This window comes from Nyctereutes procyonoides, unplaced genomic scaffold (assembly GCF_905146905.1).
Source record: "Nyctereutes procyonoides isolate TBG_1078 unplaced genomic scaffold, NYPRO_anot_genome, whole genome shotgun sequence".
NCBI lineage: Eukaryota > Metazoa > Chordata > Mammalia > Carnivora > Canidae > Nyctereutes > Nyctereutes procyonoides.
In genome coordinates this window covers 28,473,187-28,493,678 of record NW_026575132.1, presented here as the reverse complement: position 1 = coordinate 28,493,678, position 20,492 = coordinate 28,473,187, and the positions used below count along the sequence as shown (strand labels likewise).

The 20,492-nt window shown below is 43.4% G+C and overlaps 1 protein-coding gene across 3 annotated transcripts in view; it reads left to right on the top strand.

Annotated features, from left to right (window-relative positions):
- PAX3 (paired box 3) overlaps positions 1-20,492 on the top strand; it is a 97,531-nt gene that overhangs the window by 58,803 nt on the left and 18,236 nt on the right. For all 3 annotated transcript variants that reach the window (XM_055345401.1, XM_055345400.1, XM_055345399.1), the window contains exons 5-7: positions 6,601-6,806; positions 18,574-18,739; positions 19,554-19,768. In XM_055345401.1, the coding sequence (XP_055201376.1) occupies positions 6,601-6,806; positions 18,574-18,739; positions 19,554-19,768 (587 nt within the window). The remainder of the gene's footprint in view (positions 1-6,600; positions 6,807-18,573; positions 18,740-19,553; positions 19,769-20,492) is intronic.

Here is a 20,492-nt window from a genome sequence, read left to right as displayed (position 1 = left end):
TTCCTAGGTTCATTTTAATTTATTATTATCATTATTATTATTTTTAATCAGCGAGACACAGCTTTAAGTACAAAAGTCTAGCTTGCAAAGATGACAGATGGAAAGACCTCATCCGATTTGGTCTGGGGCCATCTTCGAGGAAATGACCAATGACTAAGGACGTCAGCCTCAGAGCCCGCAGAGAGAGATCCCCAACCCCCCCAAACCTCCTCTGTGTCTGTACATTGCATTGTGTTCTATCTGGGACAAACATAGAGTTTAAATGGTTGTCATGTTTTGATTCTTTAATTATTCAAATGAAAGGTCTTGCTGAGAAGAAAGACAGTGTGCCAAATTCATGCTTGTGAATTATTTTGTTTCTCCATTTTTTGCCTGTCTCCCATCTCTGAATTATATTGGTCTGGAAACCAATAATTATAGAATTCCACGTGACTAAATCCCTATAAAATTGAGGGAAGATCTCATGTATAATAGCGTTAACTAGGATGAAATATTTCTTCGGGCTACAGAAGAGGTCACAAGGGGTTAACGGACAAAGACATACTCTCTAATTCTGTAATTCCTTCTTTAATTAAACTTCATGGTTGGTCCGCTGGTGGTAATACTTCTGCGTTCCCCTCCCAGTTTGATTTGTTTCCGAAGGAAGAATTTGTAATCCTGTGGGTTATGGGGTATGATTGTGGCCTATGCTTGATCTTTTTTTTCTCTTCTTCTTCTTCTTCTTCTTCTTCTTCTTCTTCTTCTTCTTCTTCTTCTTCTTCTTCTTCTTCTTCTTCTTCTTCTTCTTCTTCTTCTTCTTCTTCTTCTTCTTCTTCTTCTTCTTCTTCTTCTTCTTCTTCTTCTTCTTCTTCTTCTTCTTCTTCATCGATGCTGATCACTTTCCCAAGGTTAATCTTGGGAGTTAAGTGAAATCATTGGGATAACTAAAAACTTTGGCTCCTAAGACCTACAATTAGCTGGAGATAGAAAATGAAGAAAGGAACTTTCTTACAAAGCTCTGAGCTGAAACATTGAGGCACCTGAGGAGAGACAATATTGTCCTGTGATCACTCTAGGGTGTCTGCTGAATAACTTGTGACTATCCCAACAGATTTCAAGTTTTTTATTCCTGCACTTTTGTCCAAAAATGGTTTGAGGTTACTTTCCAGCACGTGAGATCCTTTCACTACCATGTTTTTAATAGCAAAGAGAGAGAGACAGAGACAGAGACAGAGACAGAGAAGGATTTAGTAAAGATAGAAAATGAGTGATCAGTTCAACCACTTGTGATCAATAATATGTTCTAGATGGACCTGGGAATTGTAGGATCAGGAGTCGGTGGTGATTCTTAAAGGGGACTGCAGATGGTCAGACTGACTATTTTGTTTTCAGAATTAAATTCATTATTTTGGTAAATTGATTCATTTCTTAGAGCTTTATCCTTATTTTAACAGCTACACTTAGATATGCAAAGAATTCAATAAATGTTCGTTGATTGAATTAAGTTCAATTAGAAAATTATTTGACTCGGTGTATAATATTAATCAAACTGTTGTGCTTTCATAAATTTCATTCAATTCTAGGATGTTTTTGAAAATCTGGGACAGAGGAGAGTAATAGGTAGCAAGCAGCTAAATAATTTGCATTGGAATTCCTGTTTGGATTTGTTTCCGGTACTCCTCTTTTTTTTTTTTTTCCGGTACTCCTCTTAAAAAGGACTCTGTGTGTGTGTGTGTGTGTGTGTGTGTGTGTGAGAGAGAGAGAGAGAGAGAGACAGAGAGAGACAGAGAGAGAGACAGAGGGAGAAAGAGACAGAGGACCTTAGCACCTATTTAGAACATACCAGGCTAGAAGAGAGAAAGTATGTCCTCTGATGCCCCATAGACCTGGGTCAAATCCTAGCGTCCCTGGTCATGTGATCTGAATAATGTCTTTGAGTCTCAGTTTCCTTTTTCTGTACAATGGTGTATTTATTTCACAGGGTCTTTGTGTAGTTACATTAGGAAGAGAGAGAAATCCTTGTCTTCTTGCTAAGGTTTACTACAGGTTCATTGGAGTCATTGAATCACATGAATGGATAAGTCAGAGAATGGATGGTGAAGGGGTTTTGAAAATAAAGTTAAAAAATCTGACAAGAATATGGATTGGGATAAAATCTGAGAATTACACAATTTAAAGCAAGTCAATCTCCACTTAAAAAGCCACGTATTATATGTTAACATGGGTTTCTTTTTTAAAAAATGTTTTAAATTTAAATTTAGTTAATGAACACGTAGTGTCTGTATGTTAACATGGATTTCCTAGGAGCATGACTCCGAATTTTCAAATTGGGGAACAATGTCTCTATTTAATGAATAATAGAGCAAACTTTGTGAAGGCATGTGTAGAATATGACTGAACAACTTTAGTTGAAAATGTCCCCTCAATATTAGGGTCAGGCAGCAGAAATAATCCAAAGAGATCATTTTATCGAAGAGAGTGTGTTTAATCTTGTTGCTGTATCCTTGCAATCTGTTACCTCATTTAGATAACTGCCTTGCAATCTTTCCGTGGGGCTGTCTGAAAAAAAAAAAAAAAGGCTTTTTTTTTTTTTACTTTGGTGTAATATTTAGCCAGATTAGGTACTTTGTATCTAGTATCTAAAGTTGAATAAAGATATTTCAACAAAATGATTTCTTTTGTGCTATTAAAATGGGTTTTAAGTATCAGATTTGTCTTTGATAAAAACTGAAGGTTCAAGTTCATGACATTATTGTCAGTCATGTTCAGTACACATTTTATATCTATTGAGTGATATAAGAAAAACCCAGTAGTATTTCCATCTTTAGAAATAGCTAGTATTTCATAGCTGGTAGATTAATCTTGGGTTGCTGACTTAACATATTTTAAAGCCCACATCCTTTTGGGGTGTACAGATGGAGGAAAGTTAGAATTAACTTGTACAACTGTGGCTTCATATTGCCAAAAAGGATTAGTTGGTTCAGATAGCATTCCAGCAGAAAAATCAGGCAAGTCATTGCCTCAGTGTCTTTTGAAATGATGCCTTGCGGAGGTTTTCCTAGTTAGATACGACCATGGATTGCTTTTGAATAAACAGTCTAGAAATACAAGTAGTGACTTATTAGCCTGTTAAAGAAAATTTTATTTTCAGCCTCTATGTGAAGGCTGTCCTACAGAACTCCCAGATGTTCTAAGTCTTTTTAATCATTAGCTATTGGTGGTTCTTCACCCTTTTTTAAACATCACAATCCTCAGAAAAAATGGACAGTTATTTCCCGGAAATATCCAGGTAGGCAAATACTTGCAAAATCTTCTAGATCATTTTTGAGGATCGAAACTCCCAGATCTCATTTCGAGTAGATGTTGGGAGACTCAGAAGAGCAGAATTCCCATTTAAAGGTGCAAAATAATGGCAGAAAAATCAGTGTTGGCTCAAAACTGCAATTTTACCAGTAGTTTCCATTCTGTCAACGTGTGTTTATCGAACACCTACTATGTTCCAAGGCAACCAGCAGTGAACAAGGCAGAGAAAGGCCTTGAGCTCACAAAGCTTATATTCTGGGGGATGTTGATTGTTAGGGTGAAACATGGTGGTCTCGACCCTCGGAATTAACTCTCACTGGTATTTGTAAATTGAAGGAGCCCCCTTTTTCTTCAGAAACTAGAGATGGTTTTGATTAATTGACCTGACAGTGCATGGCACATCATATTTACTTGGGAGGATTTAATAACCTTAGAGACTCCCAGAGGAAACATGAAAATTTCCACATACTATTATCCTAATGGGATCATAGTAAGAGAGAGTAGAAGCAAAGATTTAAGGTTTTCACAGGCAGGGGAATCTTTTGGTCAGTCTTTAAATGCTGTTGGGTTTTTCACTTGAATTCACAGAAGACGGAAAAGTCAGGGCAAGTGAAGAAAGGTAACCATTGCGTGGTGATTTATTGTCTTAGGGGAAAGAATAATCTGTTTCTTGGGAAATCTATATTATTTATAATTCAAAAATATATATGTGGAAACACTGTTTGGATAAGTTGCAGCCGGAAATATTTTATGTATTTGGGAATTTCAAGAGAGAAAATAATAATCTGAAATATTCTATTGAGGGAATTCTCAAAGGGTCACTTAGGACCCACAATGTTGGCATCTACCACCCGCACAAACAGAAACTGTGGAGGGGGTGGTCAGCAGTCTGGATTTTAATAAGCTTTTTGGGTGATTCCGATGTTCCAAAAGTTCAAGATCCATTGCTTGGCAATGATGCACCAATTATTGCTTTGTAAAGTTTGACTCACATTTAGCAAACGTATACACGTGTAAGTTGTATTGGGAGCTTTTGAATTTTATGGTACAATCAATGGCACATTTCTTAGCATGTAAGTTCTCCTTTAAACTATTCCCATACTTAAAGCAGGTCTATTTTATTTTTTTAAGAATCCTAAAATGAGATTTATATCAACTGAGACCATTTTATCTCAAATGACACAACATGATTGAACCAGTAAGCATAATGGCTAACAGAGAGTAGATGCACTATGTATTATAGTTCCCTTCTGCTTTTATGTACCAGCACCTGCTTTTTTTTTTTAAGATTTTATTTATTTATTCATGAGAGACACACAGAGAGAGAGGCAGAGACACAGTCAGAGGGAGGAGCAGGCTCCCTGCTGGGAGCCTGATACAGGACTCGATCCCGGGACCCTGGGGTCACGATCTGAGCCGAAGGCAGACGCTCAACCCCTGAGCCACCCAGGCGTCCCTACAAGCACCTGTTTTCCTCAGTCATATAGATTATGAATTCAATCTCTTAATTTTACGATTTGAATGTGAATAAATTATAAAAGTATTAGACATTTAAAAAAAATCCCTAAAATGATATGTCATTTTATTTGGTTATTTGGATGCACGCCCCTTTGGGTAGCTTATATCCTGACGTAGAATGACATTTTGGATTTCTGTAGGGCAGAGTTGAGTTTGAGCTTAAGGTAAAAGAGAATGAGTGGTGTAGGAAGTACTGCATGTTGACCTTGCTCCTGGCACCACCTGGATCTCCCCAGGTCCTATACGGCCTGAGCGTGCAAAGGAGTTACCTCGACAGTGACACTACCAATCTACAAGTTTCTGGATTTCCTTCCTTGTTTGCTAACAGCAATCTCAGCCCCTTTCTCAGAGGATCCCCCAGTTATTTGGGGGGAGTTTTCAGAGCGTGTTTGGATGTGTTCAGGAGCAAGGCCGCTCGGGCTGCTGAGTTCTGCTGAGTAGGTGGCCTGGGAGCCCCATGATGGCCATCTATGCGCTCCTGGATGTCCAAGGCCTCTGGGAGAGGGCTGCTATCTTCCCAGAGCCCTGTGTCTGCTGGACTCCAACCTCAGACCCCTGCAGAGGCGGACAGGTTCTCTGTTACGGCCAGAACGCACCGACGTCAAACCATATCATCAGGGCAAATTCTTAATTTCCCAGTTCTCCTTCCCTTTTGTAGATACCTGCACGCTCAGTGTGGAAGATCTCCTCCCCTGATGCCTGCGAACACAGGCAACTTCAAACTTTGCTGGGGAAGGGCCCGCCGCAGGGCTGGTTTCAGGGACGCGTGACCTATGCAGTCACCCACCCGCGGCCCCACGCCCAGAGGGCCCTCTGGTTTTTATGCTCTGTTGTGGCCATCCCAAAATTTGTAATAATTTTTGAACACAGGGACGAACATTTTTATTTTGCACTGTGTTCCTCAAGTTGGGCAGTCCTGGGCAGCTGCTCACCATTCAGCAGAGAGACCCAGGGCCTCTGAACTTCGGCGTAGGGACAGTTTGCTAGATGATGCCTGCTTTTCCTTGAGCCTATTTTTGAGGTTTTCATTAATAATATCTAAACTCTCCTTAAATATTTCCCAGTATCTAGTGATAAAAGACTAAATTTAAATATGATTTCTTTCATGGGAGTAGAGTCTATAAATTTGTAGGAATCCTGTAACCATTTGCTACTATTGACTTTTTGAAAAAAAGATTTTGTTTATTTATTTGACAGAGAGAGAGAGAGAGAGACAGAGAGAGCGCACAGGTAGGCAGAGCGGCAGGCAGAGGGCCAGGGAGAAGCAGGCTCCCCGCTGAGCAGGGAGCTCACCTTGGGGCTCGAACCCAGGACCTGAGATCACGACCTGAGCCGAAGGCAGGTGATTAACCGACTGAGTACCCCCCACCCAGGCGCCCCATTATGGACTTTTTAGATTCCAAGTCAGTTTGGAATTTTTTAAAGATTACTTTTGTTAACAGCTTTCGTCATGTAAAAGGTAGTGAAGGTTTACTTGGAACCACATTAATTTGATTCCTTCATCAAACACAAACGGGGCACCGTTCAGGGCGAAGCTCCGGGACCATAGGCTGGAATAATGCCCGTCCCTGTTTTTGGAGATTTCAGAGCGGGCCCGGAGTGACAGATGCCGAGGACAGTGGTATCTGCCTGGGGGGCTCGGAGACAAAGTAGGGCAAGAGGTTGCTTATCATTTGATAAGTAACCCTGCAGGAGGGGCTGGGCGACTGCGGGAGGCCCCTGGGGACGCTCCAGGACCGGGTTCAGCGCGGCCAGACTGTCTCGATGCCCGGCTTACCGCTTTCCCTCCTGTGCATTTAGCCTCCGCGCCCCAATCGGACGAAGGCTCGGACATCGACTCGGAACCAGACTTGCCCCTCAAGAGAAAGCAGCGCCGGAGCCGAACCACCTTCACCGCAGAGCAGCTTGAAGAGCTGGAGCGAGCTTTCGAGAGAACCCACTACCCCGACATCTACACGAGGGAGGAGCTGGCGCAGAGGGCCAAGCTCACCGAGGCCCGAGTGCAGGTACCGACCCCAGGCACTGGCCCCGCCCGGCCCGCCGAGCTCCGGGGCCACGTTAGGGACGGCTCCGGGGGCCACGTTAGGGACGGTTCCGGGGGTCACGTTAGGGACGGCTCCGGGGGCCACATTAGGGGCGGCTCCAAGGACCACGTTAGGGACGGCTCCGGGGGCCACGTTAGGGACAGCTCCAAGGACCACGTTAGGGACGGCTCCAAGGACCACGTTAGGGACGGCTCCGGGGGCCACGTTAGGGACGGCTCCAAGGACCACGTTAGGGACGGCTCCAAGGACCACGTTAGGGACGGCTCCGGGGGCCACGTTAGGGACGGCTCTGGGGGCCACGTTAGGGACGCGGGGACCACGTTAGGGACGGCTCCGGGGGCCACGTTAGGGACAGCTCCGGGGGGCCACGTTAGGGACGGCTCCGGGGACCACGTTAGGGACGGCTCCGGGGGCCACGTTAGGGACGGCTCTGGGGGCCACGTTAGGGACGCGGGGACCACGTTAGGGACGGCTCCGGGGGCCACGTTAGGGACGGCTCCAAGGACCACGTTAGGGACGGCTCCGGGGGCCACTTTAGGGAAGGCTCCTCACGGACAGCTGCAGCCCGGCCCGGCCGCGAAGCTCCCCCTCCCCTCTCCCGTGCCTTCTCTTTGCCTTGCCTCGCTGGCAGGACCGTGACCTCTTTGTAATTTTTATTTGTACTTGCCTCATCCCCCTGCACTGAGTCCCTTTTGTGTTAGGTGTGTCGAGTGTAAACAGCGGGGTTTTTACTTGGCTAACTGGTCACACCTTTATTTTACTTTTTTCTCACTTAATAGGCTGGTAAGTCCGCTTAAATTTATCCATGTGATAAATGGGGTTGACTCCTTTTCTGTCACGTTGTTTGATACAAGTGTTTTATATGGAGAGATTTCAAAGTGACCTTTTTGTTTTCTTTGCTTTCTGAGGGTTTTTTTGATTGTTTATGAAAATGTGCATTCTTATGTTGGCCTTTGGTTATCATTATTAGGAGGATATGGTTATATCAGATATATCACCCAGAAGTGTGCCGGGTGTACACCCAGAAGTAATTTTAAAAAAAGGATTTCAGGAATCCTTATTATATACCGGGCACTATCTGGACGTTCGGGGCAGTATTTAGACAAGAGCAAACAAATTTTGAATGATCCCTTTGTGCCAGGCACTGTTCTAAGTGTTTCCATGAATTAACCCATTTCTTCATCATTAAAACTGTACGTTGGTATTATTATTATTATTATCACCAGTTTGTCAGACTATTGAAGTAACTAACCAAAGTCATGAAGCTAGTAAATGCTGGATTCCATATAATAATTGGATTCCATATACTTCCTCTTAATGGTCTTTCAAATTATGAGGATGGGCAAAGGTATATCAAGTACAATTCCTCCTATGGGTGTCACAGTCTAGAAGCATTTCAAAAGGCTATATTATTTTAAGAATTGTTTGCATTCTCTTCTGAACTTTCAGAATTACTCTGAACTCTCTGGAAAGGCTACTTTGGTATGTTTCTATTGATTGGTAAAATAACATTTTCATCACTAATAGAGATAATAAAATACAGTCTTTGAAGGATTAAAAATATCTTAGGGTGTCCTGAAACTTGTTAAGCAAAGTTACCTTATCTGCAAATGTGTTCTTCCCAACTACTTGACTTTCAAAGTCAAAGTGAGGCTGGAGACTCAGCAATAACTAGTCAGTTGATATAGTCCCTAGATTGACCAGCACTTTCTCCTATGCAGCTGATTACCTCTCCTATTCTAGGCTTCTACAGAAATGGCCTCTTCCATGCTACAGAGCCCAGTGAGGGCCATTGTCTTATTGACCTTGACTTGCCATGTATCATCGTCCTGCTAAGATAGTGAAGGAATGCTAAGATGGAATAGGACAAGTCCCCCAAGGAGCTTCAGTCTAATATGGTTAATAAAGTAAATACAAATAATAATAATAATAATAATAATAATCAGATATGATAAGTACTGTAAGAGAAACAAAGTGCAGTGGGAGTTGAGAAGGGGAAAGAATGAGATCTTGGCTGGATAACAGGAGAGGCTCACAAATAAGGCAGATTTAAGATGAATTCTGGAAGCTAAATAGAAGCTCTCCGGACAGCAAGGGTGGGAGGAGTATGTTAGCAAGAGGAAATGATGTGAGCAAAAGCGCGGACGGTTGGACACACATGAGTTACATACCTGATGATCTTTCATTTTTGGTCATGTCAGAGGAACAGTGAATCGTTGGATTTGGGTGGAGGGTAGGAAGAGGTAGGGTGGTGGGAGGAATATGGTTGGATCTCTAGGCTGAGGACATCCTGTGGAGGGCTTGGGTTTCAGGTGAGGTCTCTCAGAGTCGACGGGATGGGCGGTGGGGGCTGTGGGCATAAATGGGCTGGTGGACATGGGAATGGAAAGGACAGGACAGTGGCAGAAGGTATTCAGAAGGTGGAGTGTAGGTAACGGATTACGTAAGCAAGAGATGGGTGGAAGAGTGAATGAAGAGAAGAGTCGCAGATACGGGGAGGCCTATAGTGCAGATGTTTTACAGCTGGAGCTATTGACTCTGTTTACCTGTTACATCGGGATATGGCGCTCCTCTCCAGAAATGACCACTGCTAACCACAGATTCTCATAATATGTAAATATTATATATAGAAAATATGTCGTGTATGTATTATGATTTATATATAGCAGGGTTACAGACATCGCATTTATCAAATCTAATAGCTTTTATTACAGTTCTGTGTTTACCTAGTTTAAATCTGAAGTCAGATCCACTCTTCCAGCAAACCTGTATAGACTGCCCGCTGCATCCCGGGATTTGGTCCCTCTATTCCCTGGCTGGCCAAGCCTGCATCCCAAGTCTGTCCTTTAGACAGAGAGAAGATCAGCTCTGCACCCAGAGTCAAAAAATAAACACCAACTTTTAAAGAAATCAAACAAAGAGAGTGATGGAAAACTGAAAGTGTTTGGTGTTGTCGTAGGTCATTTCTGCCTTTGACAAAAACAAGGACGGGGACAGAATAAATCTCAGACCCGTGCAGCTTGTGTGGTGCCCAGCATTCACATCTGGCCCAATGAATGTCAAAGGAGAATAAGAAAGGCCCATTAACTCGCAGAGGACATGGGATCAAACCAATAAAGAGTGGTTCATATTTTTCTATACAGTGACCTCCTCTCCAAAGCAGGGCCCTCATTAACCTAACAGCTGTCCTAATGTGGCTTTAACCCGGTGACTCTTTACATTCCTTATGGCTTCATTAGTTCCCTTGAGACACATCATGTCTTGCACCACAGCTATGATCTACGGCCTAACAAATTCCCTACAACACCCGGCATATGGATCTTTTACTTAACACAGCAGGAAAAAGAAGGGAGTAGTTAATCACTGATTAAAATGCCAGAACAAAATCCTTTAGTTTTTAGAAGGATCTGGGAAAGCAGTAGCAAAGTCAACTCAGTTTGAGTGATAGCCAGAAAGTGTGAGTTAGTTTAATTTGGGGCACCTGGGAAAACCAAACACCAAATGAAAAAAAACCCTCAAACAAGTCTATATTCTATTTTCTTTTTTTCCTGAGTAAAATATCTCTAAAGTCTTCTGGATCGAGATGACACTAAAGCTATAATAACTTAGGCCTTTGTCAGTATTTCATAAAAATCTGTTTAGACAGTAGCTCTGTTGTGTTTATCACAGCCAAACCTGAGTACACAACCTAAGAATTATTGTACACCAAAGCCGAATTTGCCTAGTTCACCTCCTGTGTATTATCATGCAAATAATGGCAAGCATTAAAGTTTTGTGGGAAAGAATGCAAATATTTATGATGTGCAAAAGTTTTAGTAAATATTCCATCTAAGACCTCCACAAAGCAGGGAAGTATCACTCTTTTACAACCAAGATAATGGAAGACAGCAAAGAAAGCTGTTTGAGGAAACAGCGTATACGGAGGAATCAGAAAATGTGGGTTTTGGTCTCATCTTGCCAAGTGTGTTTTGCTAAGGAAGTCACTTAATTCTGCTGTAATCCTGCTGGCTTCAGATTTTTTTTTTCTCTTTTAAATTTTAAAATATGGGATAGGTTAGATCAGATGATCTCAGTCTGGGTCCACAGATGACAAGGATAATCATGGATGGACTTCTGGAAGTCTAGGAGACTTGAGATCTGTTCACACAATGTTGTGCCTCTGCCTGTGTGTGTGTGTGTGTGTGTGTGTACATGAGCATTAACTGGGCAGTGGCGGGGAGGGGGCTGGCTTTGTCATATTCTCAAATGCCACTGCCGCCTCTCTTATACCCCAACTAAAAATAACTAGCTCCATGATTTTTCATCAGTAATTGGAGATTCTCACCAAAGTCCAATAGGGATTGATTGATTGGTTGATTGATTTTAATTCCATTACAGTTAACATGCAATGATATCTTAGTTCTAGGTGTACAATAGAGTGATTCAAAAATTCTATATATCAGTCAGTGCTCATCACAATAAGTGTACTCTTAATCCCCATCACCTATTTCACCCATCCCTGCACCCACCTCCCCTCTGGTAACTATCAGTTCTCTATAGTTAAGAGTCTGGTTTTTGGTTTGTCTCTTTTTTTTCCCTTGTTTTATTTCTCAAATTTCACCAATGAGTGAAATCATACGGCATTTGTCTTTCTCTGGCTGGCTTATTTCACTTAGCATTACATTCTCTAGATCTCTCCATGTTCTTGCAGATGACAAGATTTCATTTTCCTTTTATGGCTCAGTAATATTCCATTGTGTATATATGTCACATCTTTATCCATCTATGGATGGACACTTGGGCTGCTTCTATAATTTTGCTGTGGTAAATAATGCTGCAATAAACATGAGGGTGCATATACCTTTTGGAATTCGTGTTTTCATACTCTTTGAATAAATATCCAGTAGTGGAATCACTGGATCATAACGTAGCTCTATTTTTAAAAATTATTTATTTATTTATTTATTTATTTATTTATTTATTTATTTATGATAGTCAGAGAGAGAGAGAGAGAGAGAGAGAGGCAGAGACACAGGCAGAGGGAGAAGCAGGCTCCATGCACCGGGAGCCCGACGTGGGATTCAATCCCAGGTCTCTAGGATCATGCCCTGGGCCAAAGGCAGGCGCCAAACTGCTGCGCCACCCAGGGTTCCCCCTGTAGCTCTATTTTTAATTTTTTGAGGAATCTCTGTGCTGTTTTCCACAGTGGCTGCCCCAGTTTGCATTCCCACAAACAGTGCATGAGGGTTCCTTTTTCTCTACATTCTCACCGACACTTGTTTCTTGTGTTTTTGATCCAGTGGGGATTTAACACTATCCAACAGATCTATATGGTTCAGAAGTTAAGATAGGCATGGAATATTTGGCCTGAATTCCATAATAATATGGAAATATTATTTCATAAATATGATCATCCTGAAATTCTCTGTGGGAGTTTGCTCTTGGGATGAATGAAGATGCAGCTGAGTATGCTTTTCTGTGGGACCATGATCCTCTGACATTCTTGGGAGCAGGGCACTTCTCCTCATCACCCTTACCCATTCTCTCCCCAATCTGCTCTTCATACAGTGGTCAGAGCTGGAGAGCAGCAATGATGGGAGGGCTGGGAGAGTGTGATGTGGCAAGAGAAGAGGAAGAGAGTGAATGAGAAGGTCCAGGGATGAGCAGTTGGTCCTCAATTTACCTACTTGGGAAGCACTGTATTTGGCATTTTCACATTAAACGCCACTGAATCTAGTGCTAATGCTTTAATCTAATGCTTTAATCAAGCATTTTATTTTTTAAAAAATTTATTTAGTTATTTGAGAGAGAGAGAGAGAGAGTGCAAGAGAGCATGAGCAGGAGGAGGGGCAGAGGGAGAAAGGAGCAGACTCCTTGGTGAGCAGGGAGCCCAACACGGGGCTCAATCCCATGACCCTGAGATCATGACTGGAATCGAAATCAAGAGCCGGATGCTCAATGGACTGAGCCACTCAGGGCATTTTAAATCTTGCTGTGAATTCTCTTTCTGAGCATTAAGTATTATGTTCTCTCCCCATTTTTCAAATTGCATTTGAAACAACCCATCTGGAATAATGTAGGTTAGATTGCCTTTGGGGACCACACCAAAAATGTGAACTAGTAATTTCTTGATGGGCAAAATTAGGCTTACACCATGGGACAATTAGCACTAATCCATGAAATTTGGAAGCAAATTTGACCTAAGTCTCTATTCAAGCCAAACTGGCTTTCAATTATATGAGGTGTTATTTGGGCACTCTCCTGTCTGCTCATGGGCACAAAGGCTTTGGCTGTAGACCACAGAGCTAGGAAAACAAAACAAGGCTTTAATTCTTGGGTGTCTAAGACAGAGATGGCAACATTCATACTTAATACCTACCATTTATTGAACACTTAATACCAATTAGGTACTCTTCCAAGGGCTTTGATTGTATTGTCTCATTTAATTGTCACAACAATCTTGTGAAGTAGTTTTCCCCCTCCCATTTAGTAGATGAGAAAGCAGAGGCCCACAGACAATACACAAACTGTTCAAGGTCCCAGAGTTAGCAAGGTGGGGGTCCTGGGAGTCAACTTTTGCTTAGTCTGCATTTCATCTGTGTGAATAAAAAGTATTATTATATCATTTAAACCATGAAGTTTTCGGGGCGCCAGGGTGACTTGGTCAGTTAAGGGTCCAACTCCTGGTTTTGGCTCAGGTCATGATCTCAGGGTCGTGAGATCGAGCCCCATGTTGGGCTCTGTGCTCAGCGCGGAGCCTACCTGAGATTCTCTCTCCCTCTGCCCCTTCCCTGCATTCATGCACGTGCATCCTCTCTCACTCTCTCAAATAAATAAATAAATATTTAAGAAAAAATAAAGTACAAAGTTTTCCCCAACTAACACTGTTGAGAGTCTGAACAGATTGGTTACTTGTTTGACCCACGAAGAGAAAATTTTATGAAAATCCTCTTTTTTTTTGGTGGTTATCTTTTCTCCCTGGTTATTATAATGGGATGAGGATCTTTCAATTTAAATTTTGCTTAGAACACTCACTGGATGGGATCCCTGGGTGGCGCAGCGGTTTGGCGCCTGCCTTTGGCCCAGGGCGCGATCCTGGAGACCCGGGATCAAGTCCCACGTCGGGCTCCCGGTGCATGGAGCCTGCTTCTCCCTCTGCCTCTCTCTCTCTCTCTCTCTCTCTGTGTGACTATCATAAATAAATAAAAATTAAAAAAAAATTAAAAAAAAAGAACACTCACTGGATATTATATTACTTCAGAAATGAGTGTGAAGATCGTTTGCAAAAAGCATGACTATGGCTTTCTGGAAGGGCTCTGTAGAGAGACAGGGGAAGATCCAGGGGCCAATGAAGATGAACCAGGTTGCAGTTCATCAAATGAAGTAGAAACTTGCCTTGTGGGAGTGTTTGGATGTTGTGGGATGTTATGCAGGCAATTATTAGCATTTAACTGTAGCTAATAGTAGTAATGGGCCGGCGTACACCTCCTGCCCCACTGCTGTACCAGGTAGGTGTGACGCCGAAGGCCGGGTAACGTGTGTGGAGAGTGAGATTACATCGAATTATAGGTCATGGGGTTACATTTAAGAGGGGATAGCCAACTTTGTAAGATGTGTCCTTTCTGCCCTTCAGGCTAAGAAATGGGCAGAACACGCCTGGTCGCCTCTGGAACGCCAAAAATCAGTTTGTTTCTGTTGCCATTGTTACGCTTTGCAAAACAAAGAGGGGTTTCTGGTGATTGTAACTGAGTCACAAATGCCTTCCACCCATTTTAGATGAACTAATTCGGTGTTAGACAGTCACGCAGCCCACTTAGCAGATTATTCATTGGTGTTGGAATTAGTGAGACAATATTGAAAGAGTCCTCTGAGACCTCTGAGCACTAAAGGGAATGCCTTTCGGTAGAGGATGGGGCCATAGAGGATCCCAGGATCACTGTGCTTGGTCAGTGTTGGGTATTTAAAATGAAAGCTATTTCAAGGGCAACTTCTTTCTATTAGAAAATAGTAGAGATGTCTTCTATGAGTTTCAAAGTATAAAGAAGGCAAGGACCACTTTCCCATTTACAACCTTAGTATATGTATGTATGTGTGTATTCATCTATCTTTTTTTTTCAAGATTTTTTTTTATTTATTCATGAGAGACACACAGAGAGAGGCAGAGACACAGACAGAGGGAGAAGCAGGCTCCCTGCGGGGAGCCCGATGCAGGACTCGATCCAGGAACCCTGGGATCACGCCCTGAGCCGAAGACGCTCAACCGCTGAGCCCCCCAGCGCCCTATCTATCTATGTTTAATGCTTCTTTTGGCAGACACAGCTGGTCTGAGGAGATGCAGAAGGCTGACAATGGCAAGATGATAAAACAAAGTCTGGTTAAATGTCCAGAGATGGGAAGGATAGTCCTCAGTCCTCAGTAATCTCTGGTTCTCTCAGGAATAAATAGCCCTCTGGATTTATTCAGCCTAAATTTAAACATCATTTAAATTCCTCCCCCTGGGAAACTTCTGAACCTCCTGTAGAATTTTCTAGTAAAGATTTGCTTCTTTACTACTTTTATTGTAGGCATAATAGAGATTGTATTGTAAATGTAAGATCTTTTAAATATAACTCCTGGTGGGTTTACTCAGTGTCTCCTGTATTTGTATCATTTTGGAAAAATGAAAAGAAAACCTCTAAACCTTACATCCTGGGTCTTTTGAATAATCTGAAGATATCTTTAGAAAGTTATGGTGTTTCTTGGTATTTGTTGTCTGAGCAGAGACATTTTTGAGGTAAAAAAAAATTGGGTGATGGAGGAGTTAGACTGATCTTGGATCAAAAGTAGGTTGAGATCGACGGAGCCATCAGGCTTGGCCACCCACTGGGTAAATCAAACTCGGTTTACTTATCTAAAGGTTACAGAAGGAAGTTGGCACAGAGAGATTGGCAGCGTGTCCTTTCACCGACGGAAGTGGGAGCTCTGAGATCTTCCTAAAGGATCTCACCAGTGGAATGGAGGGACCGTAAGTCTGAATGAGTGAAATCGCATCGAAACTTTGGAAATTCAGTGCTCTTCCCAGCCTAGAGCTGGTGGTGCACCGCACATAGGTTGGTTGAGATAGGTGTCCGAGGCCACTTCCCCTGAGCCAGGTGTGACTTATTAATCTCAAGGTTTTAACTTTTTTAGTTTTTATTTTTAAAAAGATTTTATTCATTTATTTGACAGAGAGAGAGAGGGAGAGAGAGAGAGAACACAAACAGGGGAAGTAGCAGAGGGAGAGAGAGAAGCAAACTCCCCCCTGAGCAGAGAGCCCGATGCAGGCCTCAATCCCAGGACCCCAGGATCATGACCTAAGCCAGAGGCAAATGCTCAACCACTGGGCCACGCAGGCGCCCCTTTCTCAAGGTTTTCTTTTCTTTTCTTTTTTTTTAAGATTTTATTTATTTATTCATGAGAGATGCACAGAGAGAGAGAGGCAGAGACACAGGCAGAGGGAGAAGCAGGCTTCATGCAGGGAGCCCGACGTGGGACTCGATCCCAGGTCTCCAGGATCAGGCCCTGGGCTGAAGGCGGCGCTAAACCGCTGAGCCACCCGGGCTGCCCTCTCAAGGTTTTCAATATACAATACGGCCACGGTGTGTGGTATGTAGTACAGCACACTCAGGCATGGAAACGGCCCAGATTTCTTACCCTCAGCCTAAACAGCCTGTCCCAAGGCCTTCTGCGAATCACGGTGACAGACGCTCAGATGTGCAGTGAGCCAACACACTGATGCAGACCCGAAGCCGAGTGCTGGCTAGTTCATGGCTCTATTATCCCAGGTGGCAATTTATTAAGTTAAGTAAAACTCTAATTCAATTATGTATCAACATGGGAAAATATTGACTTACCTTCGCTTCCTGTTGGATACTTAAGGAGTATTAACTGTGAGTACTTTGAGGAAGTTCAAGCAGCTTTGCTGACCAGTATCTTACCACAAGCCTGGAGAAGAGCAGATTCCTTTCCAGACAGATGCTTGGTCAACAGCAAGAGTTTAAGCAGATGCCTTGGTGATGTCTTTGTTACACTGGGCTTTCTTGCTCCAAAAGGGAGGAATTCCTGCTCCAATTCCTGCTCCACTTTTCTTTTCTTTCTTTTTTTTGCCTCCTCACTTTTCAAAGTGTCCACAACGTAAGAAAAATCACAGTTAGGTTGTGTAATTGTTAGTCTATCCCGTGAGGAAACGCAGTCCTACCTTTCCTTAGACACGCTGGTCTCCTGCATTATCACCTCCATCTAGAGTGACCTTTTGTTGAAATCGTATCCATACTCCAAAATGAGTTCAAACTCTGCCTCCACTCCAAACTTTCCCTGCTTCTCTGCATTTCCAAATATGGAGCTTCTACCTCTCGTGAACAGTGATTTGGGTTTCCGTGAGGGCTCTGTGGATTCCCGAGGGAGGGTAGGTCTGAAAGCTGCTGGAGCGGAGGATTCCCGTCTTCTCCCACCATTTCATTCATCCCTTTCTCCCTCTGACTGCAGGCCCAGTGCTTTATCCAAATGAAATTTTCGATGAACTTTCGGTATAGAAATTAGAATGTTCTTTTTTTAAATTTTTATTTATTTATGATAATCACACACACACACAGAGAGAGAGAGGCAGAGACACAGGCAGAGGGAGAAGCAGGCTCCATGCACTGGGGGCCCAACGTGGGATTCGATCCCGGGTCTCCAGGATCGCGCCCTGGGCCAAAGGCAGGCGCCAAACCGCTGCGCCACCCAGGGATCCCTAGAATATTCTTTAATTGGTAGAGATGTGCTGTGATTTTGGGAGAAACCTCATAAATGCACTCTGTCAAATGATTCAAAGTTCCACATTTAAGCTGCAGATGCAAAAGCTGGGCAAGATGATGGGGCCCATTAAAAACCTCATATTGCCATTCCTTAAAGTTTCAGACGCCCGGTTATGGGTCTAACTCCTATTATCACCATTTCTCCCCAGCTACTTGCCAAAATATATGGGTTTTGAACTCTTTGAAAGATTTTCATTACATTATACCAATTTTTTTCCAAATTGTATCTAGTTATCATAGCGCTTGGCACAGAGTATTAGAGGTGCTTAAAGCTGTTGTTGAAAGAAATCATAAACTGATTATTTAAGGGATCTTCTTAGATAAAATGCTTTCATTTCTCGAAACACTTACCTTATGCCAAAGAGGTCTGATCTTATTTCCATTAAGATTAGAACCATGTCTCAACTTGGAAAGGGATGCTAAAATGGTTCCACTTAGCCTCCTGGTCAATTTATATGATGATACAGGAGCTCTGCCTGTAGTGATCATAGCAATGCAAAGACAGCCTGATAAAAATAACAAATGCAAAGTTAGTGTGATAGGCAAGACCAAATTTGGACATAGGTCATGTACAGGTCAGAGAGGCTTGTACCCCCTCCCTACAGTGGTGTTATAGATGGAGGTGGGCAGGTGTTGGTGATGGTGACAGTGGGGCGTTCCTGTGGTCTCCAGCCCTGCTCAGCCACCCCTGCCCATGGCCATTGCGGTGTTTGTGGGAGCTCTGCAGGGCCCTGGAAGGTCCAGGAAGCCCCTTTCCTGACCCTTGACATTTAACTCTCCTTTCTCCCCTGACAATACAACACAGGAGGGGAGGGCTCTTGCATCCATTTGCCCTGTCAGTAAGGGGCCTTTAATCTGTTTTAGCATGAAAAATTCATTAAGAATGTACTATTATTTCATCAGTGAAATCCTCAAATTTTAAATTAAATCCATAGGTTTGGTTTAGCAACCGCCGTGCGAGATGGAGGAAGCAAGCTGGCGCCAATCAACTGATGGCTTTCAACCATCTCATTCCGGGGGGATTCCCTCCCACAGCCATGCCGACCCTGCCAACATACCAGCTGTCGGAGACATCTTACCAGCCCACAGCTATTCCGCAAGGTACGGAGGGAGTCGAGGGGTCTGCATATAACTCCCATTGCCTTCTCTGCTGCTTATTTTACAGGGGCAGGGAAATCATCCTCCATGCCGACCTTGCAGCTGCTTGGGTGTTAATGACATGACATCAGGGTATCCTGAATGTACCTGTCACATCTCGGAAGCATGCTTGGTTCTACGACATATTTGGATCTCTCTGATCCAAGTGTTCTCATGTCGTACTGTTTCAGTATTCTGACGCAAAACAACTTTCCTCCATCAGTGTGCCACTTGCTTTTCCTTTGTTAAAATTTCTCCTTCTACATTTGTACTCTGGTCCGCAGTGGAGTGCAGCTCCACGATGGTCACTAACTGCGGTAGTAATAGAGCCGAGGTAAGCTTTGATAGGGTCACTATTTGATGGCACACAGAGGCGGATGGATGGGATCAGTGATAAGGCCGAGTTATTTTGATTAGGAAAGATAGCACCGCGGGCATCCCACACTAACACGCAGGTGCTTTGAGAGCATATTTGATATGAATTGGGAGACTTGCCATTCCGACACTGGTTAATCCTTACGCTGCCCACAGAGGTTCGTCATCACTGCTACTGTGACTTCTGCATTCGTCGGCTGGGGGGGGGGCATGCCACGGAGGTGTGTAGGTGAGTCACGTAGTCGTGCTCGTGTGCGGACACGTGGCTGCGTGCGTGCGTGTTAAGGAGTGCAGTTGGAAACGAGGGCTTGGTCTGAGCGACGGGGCTGCCGGTGGCGCGGGGAGGTGCGCTCCTCCTGCTGGCCTGCCCGGGCCGCAGAGCTGACCGTCTTCTTCATTGCAGCCGTGTCGGATCCCAGCAGCACTGTTCACAGACCTCAGCCGCTTCCTCCGAGCACCGTCCACCAAAGCACCATTCCTTCCAACCCAGACAGCAGCTCTGCCTACTGCCTCCCCAGCACCAGGCACGGATTTTCCAGCTATACAGACAGCTTTGTGCCTCCATCTGGGCCCTCCAACCCCATGAACCCCGCCATTGGCAATGGCCTTTCACCTCAGGTCAGTCCCGTGTTTCCAGACAGACGATTTGCTGTATACCAGAACCAAACAGTCAATTCCCCGAGGCGGTCATATAATGAATTGCCAAATTTAAACCATAATGTATTCTTTATACAAGCCACATGATTTCAGTTTTCTGGTTTCCTTTCTCTCCACCCTTCCTACAGGCTGTATCAAAAGTTGTAGCTTGGACTTAAAATCCAAGTGATTTTTAATGTAATCAGGGAGGCTCTGTGTTTATCCGTAGTTGTCAAGGCATTAGTCAGCTCCACCCCTCGTTCTGGGCTTTGGGTCAGAAGCTCACACGCATTGTGTTGTTGTCGTTTGTTTGTTTTCTCTTAAAAAAAAAAAAAGGTACTTGATCGGCTGATAGGGTTGTGAACAAAAGCACCTAGTCCGGAAACACTAAAGCCTTTATAACACAATTGGAGAGGAAGCAAGCAAGTTGGGTGGAGAGAGACCAGCTGATGACTCCAGAACTCTGGGATAAATGAGCTATAAATGCGCAAATTAGGAGAATTACTGCTACTTTGGGAATATATAGATATTTGAATGTTGTAATTGTTTTTCTAATTTGCATTGGACTATGAGCCTTTCTTGAGAGATCGTATTAATAAATTGCCTTGATAATTGCGTGTCAGAGGGTTGGATAAATTTCCTCCATGTGGCATCTGTCTGAGGTTGACATTATTAGCAGTTGTTTAAATACAGATCGCTTGATTTT